At 41.5% G+C, this 16079-nt stretch overlaps 1 protein-coding gene across 1 annotated transcript; it reads right to left on the minus strand.

The window, feature by feature from the left end:
• Positions 1-516: 516 nt before the first annotated feature.
• LOC139549125 (zinc finger protein 180-like) lies at positions 517-8724 on the minus strand. Its single transcript, XM_071359273.1, has 2 exons — positions 8094-8724; positions 517-4259 (listed from the first exon to the last, which is right to left on the minus strand). Exons 1-2 carry the CDS (start codon positions 8491-8493, stop codon positions 3454-3456), a joined length of 1206 nt encoding a protein of 401 aa, XP_071215374.1. The 5' UTR covers positions 8494-8724; the 3' UTR covers positions 517-3453.
• Between the last annotated feature and the right edge of the window lie 7355 nt (positions 8725-16079).

Raw genomic sequence — 16079 nt, forward strand, 5'->3', positions numbered from 1 at the left:
TACAGGAATAACCTAATAAAATAATAAACCTCCACACAGGAATACACACTCAGAGCCTCCTGACTGGGCCCTGTTTACACCTCCACACAGGAATACACACTCAGAGCCTCCTGACTGGGCCGTGTTAACACCTCAACACAGGAATACACACTCAGAGCCTACTGACTGGGTCCTGTTTACACCTCCAAGGTGACCCCCCCTCACACTGGAATACACACTCAAAGCCTACGAGGCTTTTCTAAAAACTACACTTTGTGTGGTTCGCTCACCTCTTTTTTTAAACTAGGTTTGAGATTTGGTATCCACTCAGCTCGCTGCCTCTCAGATCAAAGGTGGGTCCATCTGCTCCATTCCCAAAGTGTGGTCTCCCTGAGATCCCAAGTTTGAGGGATCCCTGGTGCACCATTTACCCAGGTCGCCAGGAGCGGTCAACAAGTCAAGATTCACATCCCCCATCGCCAAATGTGGTGGTTAATTTCAAAAGAGACAAACTTATCACACAAGTCAGAGTTATTCTTAAATCGAAATCTTTATTCACTTATTAATAAGGGAGCAGGTCAATACAACACACACATATAAAGTGAATCAATTGAGTGATCTATGATAAATGATGGCTGGTCAACAAATCACCCCCAGATGATTCGTTGAGAGCCCCGAGACAAAAGTACAAAGGTCTTTTATAGCCAAGATACACCCCTTTCAACCTACATGACAAACAACAGATGTATAGAACGGGTCACAAGGTTAAGATTTGTATGAAAGATACTTATAATTCACAGCAGACAGTATCTGCTGTAAAAACAGTACTCTTTGTGTAGAGACCAGGGTCTGGCCCTGGGGTCATCTCTCCCTGGTACCATATAGAACAGAAACATTAACTCATGCTCTGGAATGCGGTCTCTTTAGGTTTAATCACCCAAAAGAGATTGTAAATCTCCTGTCAGTGTTTTCTCCCAGAGGCCCATCCTCAGTAGAACACACAGACACAGTAGTTCTAAGAACCCTCTATTCTGTTGCATAAAACAACCATTTGATGCAATAAAAGTATTATAACATAATGTTGCAGTTTTGCTCTCAGTGTCCACTGAAAGTTGACTAGTAACAACAACTGGGACATAAAAGTCACCCACCATGAGACCCACTAAATCTGCCCAAGAAGAGGCAAACAAAAGAACTGGTGTTACACATACTGACTAACGAGGTGACACCAATCAGTGCCTCCTACGTGCTATAGTGCTAAAGTCCAACCTCAAAACATAAAAATGGAAAAACTAAAGCCTGTAACACCTTCCCCCTTAAGACAACAAATAAATCCTATCATTTTTGTTGGACAAGTTTGCTCACCACCAACAGAAAACAACTTCCATTTCACATTATAATCAACTACAATGCTTCACCTTCACCAATATAAACATGGTGTCTACTGGCTGTCAACAATTAAAAACAAGAAAAAACACGTATTTCTAAATAATAATATATAATCGTATTATTTTTTTCTCCTTTTTCTTTCTATAGAATCCTAAAACTCACTAGCTTCTAGAACTCTCGTCCTCTTGGAACGAGCCCAAACAAAACTCATCTCCAATACAGAAAAACGTGCAGTCAAAATAAATTGTGATCCATGGCAACGCAATGGCTAAACGCAAAACATGAACATTTTGACTGCCCACCCTTGAGAAAATCAGCAACAAACTGGCAAACAACAATTAAAAACAATATTTATTTTTTATTATTCCCACAAAGATTTTTCTTTCTATAGCTTCTAGAACTCTCGTCTTCCTAAAACCCACTAGCTTCTAGAACTCTCGTCTTCCTAAAACTCACTAGCTTCTAGAACTCTCGTCCCCTTGGAACGAGCCCAAACAAAACTCATCTCCAATACGGGAAAACGTGCAGTAAAAATAAACTGTGATCCATGGCAACGCACTGGCAAAACACAAAACATTTTGACCGCCCCCCTTGAGACAATCAGCAACCAGGTTGTTCTCACCACAGACATGTCTGATTTCAAAAGGAAACTCCTGCACTATCCGTAGTAACTTTCCACCTCACTGCAGAGCTTCTCTCTCTTTTCAGGGTTCACTAGATAGGCATGTTGTTGGATCGGGGCCCAGTCCCCAATGTCATGCTCTAGTACATTTGGGTTGGCACATCTGAGAATTAAACCTGCTATTCTAAAAGAAGGGCAACAATGTCAATATATTTATACCCAAAAATTGTCAGTTGATTGCATAAATAATTATGATTACTAAAAGTTACATGAATTGTAAACATGAATTACCAAAACCAAATGTACACCCCTTTGATAATATGTATTGTCAATAATTCACTTAATGGTAAGGCATGGTATAATAAAAAATGTTTAAAAAAATATTTGATTGCATAGTCTTATTTTCAACGACTTTTCAATTACATTTTGCTCAATGTCAAAACACAGTTTTAACGTGTCCAAATCAATAACCAATATGCAGAAACAGTTTGGGATAAATTGAAAACCTAAACATAACATGTGCTATTTACACAAACATCTGCCACAATAATCATATTTCTTGTATTTTTTAAAACAAGTTCCTTATAAACTGCACAAGCACCAGAAACGCTGTTGTTTTGACAAGTAGCAATAAATCACTGATATCGATTAGGGGGAAATCAGGTTGTACGTGCTGTTGAAACTAACACAACTAAACAAAACACATGGAAATGGGAGATATCGTTTACCTCACTGGTTAGAGGACAACCTGCAGAACACAGTCAGCTACAATTTGGAGTGATGCATTTAAATGTAGGGGTCGCTAAACAAAGGAACACAACCCTTATTTGCCATCACTCATCGATATCATGCTAAAATAATTTGTGTGACAGGATGGAGATGAGGTTGCACGTCCTGTTAAAACTAACAGCTCAAAAACCACACGGAATCTGGGAATAATGTGTACATCCCTGGTTAGAGGACAACTCGTTTTTTGTTAGTCACTTTCTGATAAATCTCATAAATAGTACTCTTCCAATTCAGAGCCTGGATTTTCCCCCTGAGGCTAATATCCATATCATGTTGAAATCAATAGAATAGGGGACAAACGTTTAGGGTTCTACATTGTGACATCATTAAAATACTCCTACTACAATGTTAAAACATTCTACATTGTGACATCATTAAAATACTCCTACTACAATGTTAAAACATTCTACATTGTGACATCATTAAAATACTCCTACTACAATGTTAAAACATTCTACATTATGACATCATTAAAATACTCCTACTACAATGTTAAAAACATTCTACATTGTGACATCATTAAAATACTCCTCCTACAATGTTTAAACATTCTACATTGTGACATCATTACACACTCCTCCTACAATGTTAAAACATTCTACATTGAGACATTAATTAATTGATATCATGAAACAACTCCTTGATGTATTTTATGTTTAATCAGAGATCTTTTATCAGAGTATCCCTTCCCCTGTGTGTGTCCACTTGTGTATATTCAGGCTGTTTCGCTGAGTAAAACTCTTCCCACATCGATCACAGCTATAAGATTTCTCTCCTGTGTGTGTTCTAAGGTGTATAGTTAGATAGTTAGAAGTACTAAAACTCTTCCCACATTGATCACATAACGGATTCTCTCCTGTGTGTGTTCTCTGGTGTCGAATAGGGGCACTTGACTGAGTAAAACTCTTCCCACATTGATCACAGCTATATGGTTTCTCTCCTGTGTGTGTTCTCTGGTGTATTGTTAGAGAGGCAAATGAAGATAAACTCTTCCCACATTGATCACAGCTATATGGGTTCTCTCCTGTGTGTGTTCTCTGGTGTATTGTTAGAGAGACAAATGTAGAAAAACTCTTCCTACATTGATCACAGCTATATGGTTTCTCTCCTGTGTGTGTTCTATGGTGTATAGTTAGATAGCTAGAAGTAGTAAAACTCTTCCCACATTGATTACAGCTATATGGTTTCTCTCCTGTGTGTGTTCTTTGGTGTACAGTCAGATGGCTAGGTTTAACAAAACTCTTCCCACATTGAGCACAGCCATATGGTTTCTCTCTTGTGTGAATTCTCTGATGAATTTTAATGCATGATGAGGAGGTGAATCTCTTCCCACAGTCAGAGCAGCGGTGAGGTTTCTTTCCTGTCGATCTCTGCTGGTGTTTTTTGAGGAGTTCTGACGTGGAGAGACTCTTCTCTGCCTCGGCAGCGTCATGATGTAGTTGAGACTCCCCAGAGGATCCACGATAGTCCCGTCTCTCTCCTGTGTGAACAACAAAGTCAGACGGTTAAAGGGCCACAACAGCAGAAATCCACTGTTTATTTGAGGGAAAGGGGGCCCAGAGGTCTGTTAAATTATTTTACAATTGTCTTAAGACAGTCAAACCTAAGCAGTGTGCCAGATGACCTTTGATCTCCAAAAAGGTCCCTTTCTGTGTTTGCCAAAATGGGATATAATTTTGTGCATAATCCCACTGGGCTACTCTGTAATGTGTTGTCATTCTAAATGTCCTTAATAAAGGAAAATAGCTCTGTGTGTTGTACAATAGCCTATCCATCAAGGAACAGTTCTCTACACAATATGAGCTAAGTATCTCTGTGTGCAAACAGACTAACGAGACCTTACTGTAAATCAAGCAGACAATAACATTATAAACACCAATTTGTTAGCAATGTTGGATCCAACGTAGAGCACGGCATAACTGTCTTTACCAGAGTAATGAATGAAGAAGCACTTTGGTTGTTGTTGCATGTTGTGATGTTTGTCATGTGACTGTCATTCAGAAAATGATTTCCTGGATCAGCTGATGATAGTTGAACATGTGACTATAACAAAACAGCTACAGTATTAAGTATTATGTGTAATTATTGAAAAACCACATTAATGACAGTATCCATTTGGGTGTTGTCAATAAAGTTAAGGGGACTTTCGGTTAGAACCATTGGATTTAGCAAACTCTGAAATTATTGAAAACTGTTTTCCCAGCGTAACATAAGGAGACACTAAATGAGACATAGTTAGAGAGCATTTCAGAGATCTGAATACAAAAAAACTGTCCAACAGCAAGATCCAGTATTTAAGTTGAAGTTCATCATATGACAAGCGTAACGTTATGACTATAACTACTGTTCCCTGAAGGAGGGAAACTAGGTACAACATACTATTAAATCCACATGTTATGACTATAACTACTGTTCCCTGAAGGAGGGGAACTAGGTACAACATACTATTAAATCCACATGTTATGACTATAACTACTGTTCCCTGAAGGAGGGAAACTAGGTACAACATAGTATTAAATCCACATGTTATGACTATAACTACTGTTCCCTGAAGGAGAGAAACTAGGTGCAACATACTATTAAATCCACATGTTATGACTATAACTACTGTTCCCTGAAGGAGGGAAACTAGGTACAACATACTATTAAATCCACGCCTCGCTGGAAGCCCCGCCTTCCACAGGTGATGAGAGTGAGGCTTGGATTTATTCCTTAAATTTAATACCGCTTTTCACCGACCCAGGAAAGGGCGGGAACAAACAGGTGTTGTACCTCGTTTCCCTCCTTCAGGGAAGTGCAATTATAATCAAAGTTACACTCCCTTTCAGTCATTCAACTTCGGTACAACATACTATGGGGAAATGAAATCATTCACCAGCCGACCCAAACGGACACTAAATGAAACGGCCCCCTGCAGACCACCCAGACCTGACCCTACAAGATGCGTCAGTTTTGTCAATTTATTACACTCCTGTCAATGTTGAGTAATCAATGCTGATTACACATATAGAAGTAGGACTAGTCTACCTGGCATGCACACAAATGTAGGCCTATAAATGTGCCCATTTGGGGATGTCTGCTAGTATTTCTGATTGTCTTAACGCTGAACCACTAATGAGTTGTGGAGCTTCTCAAAGTAATTTTTTCTTCACATCCAAACAGCAAGTAAACAAAGTCTAATCAAAATCAATTGCAAATGACAATAGTTCCTCAAAGTATTTTTGTAAAATATTTCCTGCTCTCGCCCTTTCGAATACCACTCGGCATAAAAGGGAAAAATGTAATGCTCTGATCCAGTGGAAATGTCATAAAATACCTGATTACTGTCCAGAACTCACTGGAGCAGGAAACTGAGGGCCTAGAATATTTTATACAGTGTTGCAAGCTTGCTATCCGAGTTTCCTGACCCAAGTGATAGTTGATACAATGTTTCAAGTTTGTTGTAGACAGGCCATGTGCAGCCAATGTGATTTCTAGGATATTTATTTTTATCAGGATATTTTCTACCTGCAGAATGCCATGTTTTCATTTGTTGGCTTTATGTAGGCTATTTGTTTTTACATAGTTGGCAATGGCAATAAAAGTTACTTTTAGATTTGTATAATTTTCATTTAGATTTAGAATGTAGATTAATCACAGGCAAAGATTTTGAGATACTATTATAATTTAAATGAAACTGTTCCACAAAAATGTGCATATGAAAATCATAACTGGCACACAGATTCGCAGAAACGGTCAGATAAATTGGCACTCCAACTGGAAAAGGTTGCAGACTGATGGTGTAGTCTATTACTAGTCTATTAGTCTATCTATCTGTAGTCTATTAGTCTATTACTGAAAACTTCAGGAGCAGAACGGCAGAATTTACGAAGTTCAGCAGCAGAGGGGGGGCTCCCTCCGGTCGGGTTGTGTTGACGACCGGCCCCCTCCGGTCGGGTTGTGTTGACGACCGGCTCCCTCCGGTCGGGTTGTGTTGACGACCGGCTCCCTCCGGTCGGGTTGTGTTGACGACCGGCTCCCTCTAGTCATTTGTGTGTCTTATTTATTTATTCAAACAGCGTGCTTAAAGCATCAGACAAGTTCAGTTCATATAGATTTTATAAAAATACATGAGGCGCTTGGTGGAAAGAACAGATCTCCCGGGTGGCGCAGTGGTCTAGGGCACTGCATTGCAGTGCTAGCTGCGCCACCAGAGTCTCTGGGTTCACGCCCAGGCTCTGTCGCAGCCGGCCGCAACCGGGAGGTCCGTGGGGCGACGCACAATTGGCATAGCGTCGTCCGGGTTAGGGAGGGTTTGGCCGGTAGGGAGGGTTTGGCCGGTAGGGATATCCTTGTCTCAGTATGTAAAAAAAATATATAATTTCCATTGATTAATCAGCTCTAATAATTTGCCTCCACAGGAAATCTTCACTGGCAATTCTAGAATATACTATATATCCTAGAAACCTGGTTAAACTATCACTATGACATCATAGATGAAATCTAGAACATACTATATATCCTAGAAACTTGGTTAAACTATCATTATGACATCATGGATGAATTCTAGAATATACTATATAGCCTAGAAACCTGGTTAAACTATCATTATGACATCATGCATTGCCAGTCCTTGTATTCATAGTGTAGTGAATTCGGGAGGTCGCCCTGAGCTGGACTCAAACCTGGGTCCAGTGACTGTCAAGCCAACACCTTATAACTGTTACGCCAAGATGTCTGAACTTCTTGACGAGGTCGCTAGGTGTTGGATTACGGTTGATACAATAGCTTTCTCTATGAATTTGAGAGTGGTTACATTTCTCCAGCCCCCATCCCTCAGCTGTTCACCAAACCAAGTCTCTGGGCAGCCATTTTGTTTCTGTTTAAAAACTAGGTTGTCCCTTTAAAAAAGCCACACATCAATCAACCAATCTGCAGTTGAAACAATAACACAGCAGTCATTCCACCACTGTTTTGGTAATAAGATGATGATGGGCCTGGAGACATTTAACTACTCTCAAATTCATAGACAGACCTATGGATGAAAGGACTGACCATCCATGATATCAACATTATATTTTTAACCATGTTGAGGCTGTTGATTTACATTGTTTCTAAACATTGGAGTAAAAAAAGCTTATTTGGGGTTCTGATGGGGTACAACAGTTGAACTAAGCTCATGAGGCATGTGTTATATTCTCCAAGAATCAATGGCTATAAATAAATCATTTAAAAGTCAAAATATGGATGTAGCAATTGCAGATTTCCCCTTTAACACCAAACATCAGTTCAACAACTGCAGAGTTTGTACCTCTGTATTTAAGACAGTACTTACCAGTGGTAATCACGGCCCGGTTTCTCAAAACCATCTTATGGCTAAGTTCATCTTTAGAACCACTGGATGCCTTAAATTGCGTTTGGGAAATCGGGCCCAGATATCCAGTTTCTTCCTCCTCTTCTTCCGATGAGACCGTAATCTCCCCCTCCTCCTCTTTCACTTCAAAAACTGAATCTTCCTCATCTTTTACTGTAACATCCTCCTCCTCTTTCACTCTGAACGCCTCTTCTTTCACTGTAACGTCTTTCTCTTCTTCTTTCCCTTTAACAGCCTCACTCTCTACTTGTTTTTGTATTGTAACATCCTTCTCTTCTTCCTCCTCTTTGATGAGAGCTTCTTTCTCCGTCCAGCAGACCGCCTCTTCTTCAGCAGGAAGAGAGTAATTTAGTGAACTCATGGTCGGAGATGTTAGCTAGCTAGGCTAATGCTAACTTAACCAGCCCGCCAGCTGAATAATAACAACACCGTAAATATGAAATGAAATAGGATAACTAACTAACTAGACGACAGACGAGGGTTTAAAATACAGTGGCTAATATACACTAAAGCGTCTAAAGAGCTTTATGGGTTCGGCTATTTTGGCTAGCAAGCTACAGAGGTGTCTGACTAACTGTTGCTGCTGCTGAAAGAAGCGTTCCGTTCACTAGATTATACGTCACACTAACAGCATTGCGTTCCGTCCACTCGATTATACGTCACACTAACAGCATTGCCTTAATATCGCACACTGCCATCTGCTGACTGGAGTGGGTAACGCTCAGTCTGAACCTCTGACTGCGATGGAGATGTGCGACTTTAAGACAATGACGCTAGTGTGACGTAAAATATATATTATAATGTTCAGACAAAAAGTTAGTGTAGGAAGCATGAGTTTTTACTCACCAGTGTAACAATACAGTGTGGTTAAAGACTTAGTAACTTAGTTGTGTTCACGATCTGGTTCCCTATAAGCACAACCAGTTATGTTTTTGAATTATCACATATGTATTAATTTATTTCGGGATTCTGGGTAATCCACAGCAGATTTACGGAGAATTGCTGTGGGTGAGTTCAAAATTGAATAGTCCCAGGATAGAAATATATAAAGTTGACATTAAATCATAAAATCCACGTTTTAATACATTAGCAATTTATGTTTTAGTAACTACTGTTGTTGGTTTGGCGTCAAATAAGCCTCTCTTTATATGTTATTTGCCAAATCTCAGTTTTCCATGTGGGTTTTATGCTAAAGTTCCCTCTTTCAAGTTGGTATCTAACTGGAAAATGCATCTTCTTTAGGAGTGCTATTTTTACCCTGTCGACTACTGATCATTCATCCACACTGTGTGTCTCATCAATGCAGGTCATTTATGACAAATGTATAAAGTATATGTTTTATAAACTCATGAACACCAGCCAGTTTATTAGCCCGGTTTTGTTAGGTTAGGTGTGTTATACTTCTTCACCACCAGAGGGGGACATTTAGTCATTTTCCAGGTTAATTTGATATATTTTGAAACTAAAATGGATGATGTAGTGAATATGAGACACATGGAAACAATTGATTCATTTATAATAGTAAATTATGAATTAGTAAGAATTGTTAAATCCACTATACGATCACAATGACTTTGATAGACATTTCAATAGTTTTTTTGTTAGTATATTATAGGGCAGATTTATGTAGACTTGCTGTGGGAGTGCTATTTATATCCCGTCACTACTGATCATTCATCCATACTGTGTGTGTCCCATCATTGCAGCTTTGGAAATAAATGAACTATCCATCCATTGCTCCTTCCTGTGTTGACTCACTGACTTGAGAGACCAGGAAGGTCACACTAGCTCGATAGGTTGATATCTAGCTCAAGCTTCACCTCATGCTTTTCATGAACTGTGTGGTTGTGTTATCTAGTGGGAACCCGTTAGCACGGTAGGCTCTGGTGACTTCTTGCCGTGGGCTCAAGACGACAGAGGAAATCAACCTACTTGCTCCTTTTTGTTTTGTCAACTTTTCGATGGGGATGTTATGTTTGATACCGGAGGTACGAGGCCTTGAAAGCAGTAAACTTCAAAGCAGTGTGCTGATGCCTGTATCACTTTATCAGCAGCACGTCATCAATGACGTCTGAAGATTCATTTCGTCGAACAACCACCTGATTGGTTTGGTATTGGGCTTGTTCGACACTGCTGGCGACTGCCAACTGACTGACTCTACAAATCACCATACATCATAAATAACTACTCATTACTATTGAAGCAGTGTGTCACTTTTTCTCCCATCATTCTGTTTGTCTCTGATCTTTTGATCTGCAAACACGTTTAGGTTTTGTTAGTTTGGTTCTAAATGGTCTCGGTGCTGGTTGGCTACGCTGGTTAGGCTAATAGCTAGTTGGCTAAATAGCTAACGTTAGCTGGTTGGCTACGCTGGTTAGGCTAATAGCTAGTTGGCTAAATAGCTAACGTTAGCTGGTTGGCTACGCTGGTTAGGCTAATAGCTAGTTGGCTAAATAGCTAACGTTAGCTGGTTGGCTACGCTGGTTAGGCTAATAGCTAGTTGGCTAAATAGCTAACGTTAGCTGTTGGCTACGCTGGTTAGGCTAATAGCTAGTTGGCTAAATAGCTAACGTTAGCTGGTTGGCTACGCTGGTTAGGCTAATAGCTAGTTGGCTAAATAGCTAACGTTAGCTGGTTGGCTACGCTGGTTAGGCTAATAGCTAGTTGGCTAAATAGCTAACGTTAGCTGGTTGGCTACGCTGGTTAGGCTAATAGCTAACGTTAGCTGGCGGGCTAAGATAACTGCATATAGCTAACGTTAGCTGGCTGGCTAAGATAACTGCATATAGCTCATGTTAGCTGGCCGGCTAAGATAACTGCATATAGCTTATGTTAGCTGGCCGGCTAAGATAATTGCATATAGCTAATGTTAGCTGGCCGGCTAAGATAACTGCATTTAGCTAATGTTAGCTGGCTGGCTAAGATAACATTCTTTGATATTTGGTTAGATGGCGTTTTGTATTTTCAAAACGTTGGTTTACTTTAAATCACATCCTTGATCCTCCTCCTCACATGTTGTGCAAACGATTGGTTTAATTTGAAGTTCTACATTTTGTTAGGATTTATGTTTATGCACTATAGCCTGTTAGCATATTGTTTGAAGATGAATATTGTTTTGTTACACACACACAAACAATACAGATGTGTAAGGACTGACCAACACAGGCCATAAAAGCTGTGGTCAGTCTGGAGAGGGGAGGGGTGCATCACTCTAGGCCAACCAGGGGGGTTGAGAGACTGTTCAGTACCATATTAGGAATTGTTTGAGTGAAGAATCAAGGGGAGACACAAGACGGAGCTACTCTACCCAGCAACCAGATGTGGACAAAGAAAAGCGCTCAAGGTGCTTGGACATGGTGGTGATACAGTGAACCCGTATATACGAGAATTTCATTTACCGTTTATCGTTTGAGTTTAATTAAAATACTTAAAATATATTCGGTGACTCTGAATCACATTTTGTCCTGATGCCAGAAATCTCTTTACATTTGAAGTTATTTCTGTTGTAGTTTACATCATAGGGAATAGGCTGGTCCTCCATTTTACTTTACACCTGACTTTGGCATTCTTCTAAATTCTGATTGGTTTAATGTAATAACTCCAAAAATAGAACAGTGAGGTGTAACTTTGCATTGGGAAAAATATTTTATTTTATCTTTTTATAAACAATACAAAACATACAAACGACAACATCATACAAACATTAACTACATCACACCTGCCCAGACCCACTAGAACACACCCCCATCTCCATTAACTACATCACACCTGCCCAGACCCACTAGAACACACCCCCATCTCCATTAACTACATCACACCTGCCCAGACCCACTAGAACACACCTCCATCTCCATTAACTACATCACACCTGCCCAGACCCACTAGAACACACCTCCATCTCCATTAACTACATCACACCTGCCCAGACCCACTAGAACACACCTCCATCTCCATTAACTACATCACACCTGCCCAGACCCACTAGAACACACCCCCATCTCCATTAACTACATCACACCTGCCCAGACCCACTAGAACACACCTCCATCTCCATTAACTACATCACACCTGCCCAGACCCACTAGAACACACCTCCATCTCCATTAACTACATCACACCTGACCCACTAGAACACACCTCCATCTCCATTAACTACATCACACCTGCCCAGACCCACTAGAACACACCCCCATCTCCATTAACTACATCACACCTGCCCAGACCCACTAGAACACACCCCCATCTCCATTAACTACATCACACCTGCCCAGACCCACTAGAACACACCTCCATCTCCATTAACTACATCACACCTGCCCAGACCCACTAGAACACACCCCCATCTCCATTAACTACATCACACCTGCCCAGACCCACTAGAACACACCTCCATCTCCATTAAACATCACACCTGCCCAGACCCACTAGAACACACCTCCATCTCCATTAACTACATCACACCTGACCCACTAGAACACACCTCCATCTCCATTAACTACATCACACCTGCCCAGACCCACTAGAACACACCCCCATCTCCATTAACTACATCACACCTGCCCAGACCCACTAGAACACACCTCCATCTCCATTAACTACATCACACCTGCCCAGACCCACTAGAACACACCTCCATCTCCATTAACTACATCACACCTGCCCAGACCCACTAGAACACACCCCCATCTCCATTAACTACATCACACCTGCCCAGATCCACTGGAACACACCTCCATCTCCATTAACTACATCACACCTGCCCAGACCCACTAGAACAGACCTCCATCTCCATTAACTACATCACACCTGCCCAGACCCACTAGAACACACCTCCATCTCCATTAACTACATCACACCTGCCCAGACCCACTAGAACACACCTCCATCTCCATTAACTACATCACACCTGCCCAGACCCACTAGAACACACCCCCATCTCCATTAACTACATCACACCTGCCCAGACCCACTAGAACACACCTCCATCTCCATTAACTACATCACACCTGCCCAGACCCACTACAACACACCTCCATCTCCATTAACTACATCACACCTGCCCAGACCCAGTAGAACACACCCCCATCTCCATTAACTACATCACACCTGCCCAGACCCACTAGAACACACCCCCATCTCCATTAACTACATCACACCTGCCCAGACCCACTAGAACACACCTCCATCTCCATTAACTACATCACACCTGCCCAGACCCACTAGAACACACCTCCATCTCCATTAACTACATCACACCTGCCCAGACCCACTAGAACACACCCCCATCTCCATTAACTACATCACACCTGCCCAGATCCACTGGAACACACCTCCATCTCCATTAACTACATCACACCTGCCCAGACCCACTAGAACACACCCCCATCTCCATTAACTACATCACACCTGCCCAGACCCACTAGAACACACCTCCATCTCCATTAACTACATCACACCTGCCCAGACCCACTAGAACACACCTCCATCTCCATTAACTACATCACACCTGCCCAGACCCACTAGAACACACCCCCATCTCCATTAACTACATCACACCTGCCCAGACCCACTAGAACACACCTCCATCTCCATTAACTACATCACACCTGCCCAGACCCACTAGAACAGACCTCCATCTCCATTGACTACATCACACCTGCCCAGACCCACTAGAACACACCTCCATCTCCATTAACTACATCACACCTGCCCAGACCCACCAGAACACACCCCCATCTCCATTAACTACATCACACCTGCCCAGACCCACTAGAACACACCTCCATCTCCATTAACTACATCACACCTGTCCAGACCCACTAGAACAGACCTCCATCTCCATTAACTACATCACACCTGCCCAGACCCACTAGAACACACCTCCATCTCCATTAACTACATCACACCTGCCCAGACCCACTACAACACACCTCCATCTCCATTAACTACATCACACCTGCCCAGACCCACTAGAACACACCTCCATCTCCATTAACTACATCACACCTGCCCAGACCCACTAGAACAGACCTCCATCTCCATTAACTACATCACACCTGCCCAGACCCACTAGAACACACCCCCATCTCCATTAACTACATCACACCTGCCCAGATCCACTGGAACACACCTCCATCTCCATTAACTACATCACACCTGCCCAGACCCACTAGAACACACCTCCATCTCCATTAACTACATCACACCTGCCCAGACCCACTATAACACACCTCCATCTCCATGAACTACATCACACCTGCCCAGACCCACTGGAACACACCTCCATCAACATTAACTACATCACACCTGCCCAGACCCACTGGAACACACCTCCATCAACATTAACTACATCACACCTGCCCAGACCCACTGGAACACAGCCAGCGCATTCATCAGCACCATTTTTTTTCTCTCCGTTGCCAACTCACTTTCAACTTTTAGATAATAAAGCATTTGACCTTTCTATTGAATTAACAACAGAGTATTGGTTGATTTCCAGGTTTAATTAAGTATAATATTTAAGATGATTTATGAGAAACGTATCGTCCAACTCTGGGGTATCTCACTGCACCCTCAAATGCCATGTTTTGAAATATACAGACAGACAGATTAAAAGTAATTTAACATTGTATAACTGTACTTCTGACAGCCAACTTTCTAAATCCGCCCATAACTTTATGACGTCATAACATTCCCAGAAGGATTATTGAGTCATTGTTAGTTTTACACTGAAGACATGACTCTGCCGTTGTGCTGTAGAAATTTGTGAATTTTGTCTCTTGTATAATAAGGGACTATCATTTGTCCCAACATCACAGGCCACAGACTTTGATGCAGTTAAAGACTTCCAAAAGTGTTTCCGCAGTTTAAGATCAACTGAGTTTTTTAATGGGGTTTCTCTCTGTGCACCTGCCAATGTAAATCCTTTGAACGAGACAAGTTACCAGACAGGACATATTGCTAATGTTCTTCCCATTAATAACCTGAATGACAATTAACTTGTGGGCGGTTGTGGTGATGACGTCCTATTCGATGACGTCGTCCATCGGGATTCCCCAAAAAAGAAGACGCTCTGGATTGATCACTGGAGTCAGATGTGAAGGAGGAGGTTGATCATCAGGAGTCAGATGTGAAGGAGGAGGTTGATCATCAGGAGTCAGATGTGAAGGAGGAGGTTGATCATCAGGAGTCAGATGTGAAGGAGGAGGTTGATCATCAGGAGTCAGATGTGAAGGAGGAGGTTGATCATCAGGAGTCAGATGTGAAGGAGGAGGTTGATCATCAGGAGTCAGATGTGAAGGAGGAGGTTGATCATCAGGAGTCAGATGTGAAGGAGGAGGTTGATCATCAGGAGTCAGATGTGAAGGAGGAGGTTGATCATCAGGAGTCAGATGTGAAGGAGGAGGTTGATCATCAGGAGTCAGATGTGAAGGAGGAGGTTGATCATCAGGAGTCAGATGTGAAGGAGGAGGTTGATCATCAGGAGTCAGATGTGAAGGAGGAGGTTGATCATCAGGAGTCAGATGTGAAGGAGGAGTTTGATCATCAGTGAACCTCTAGGATTGTGGCTGGGCTGGCGTTTCCTCTTCCAGCTTGGTCATATATTTTTACACATTGAATGTTGATACTGTGAAACTATGTTATATATTTGTACCTCCTGTTTCATGAAGTGATGTCACTAAGTACTGCCCCTATATATACAATGCATTCGGAAAGCATTCAGACCCCTTCACTTATTCCACATTTTGTTACATTACAGCCTTATTCTAAAATTTATTCAATCATTTTTCCCTCATTAATCTACACAATACCCAATAATGACATCACAATACCCCATAAGACATCACATTGGCCCATAATGACATCACAATACCCCATAATGACAAAGCAAAAACAGGTAAATAAAAGAAACATTTTGATTTTCTTTAAAAGACAAGGACATTTCTA

Source organism: Salvelinus alpinus, chromosome 2 (genome assembly GCF_045679555.1).
Source record: "Salvelinus alpinus chromosome 2, SLU_Salpinus.1, whole genome shotgun sequence".
Classification (NCBI taxonomy): domain Eukaryota; kingdom Metazoa; phylum Chordata; class Actinopteri; order Salmoniformes; family Salmonidae; genus Salvelinus; species Salvelinus alpinus.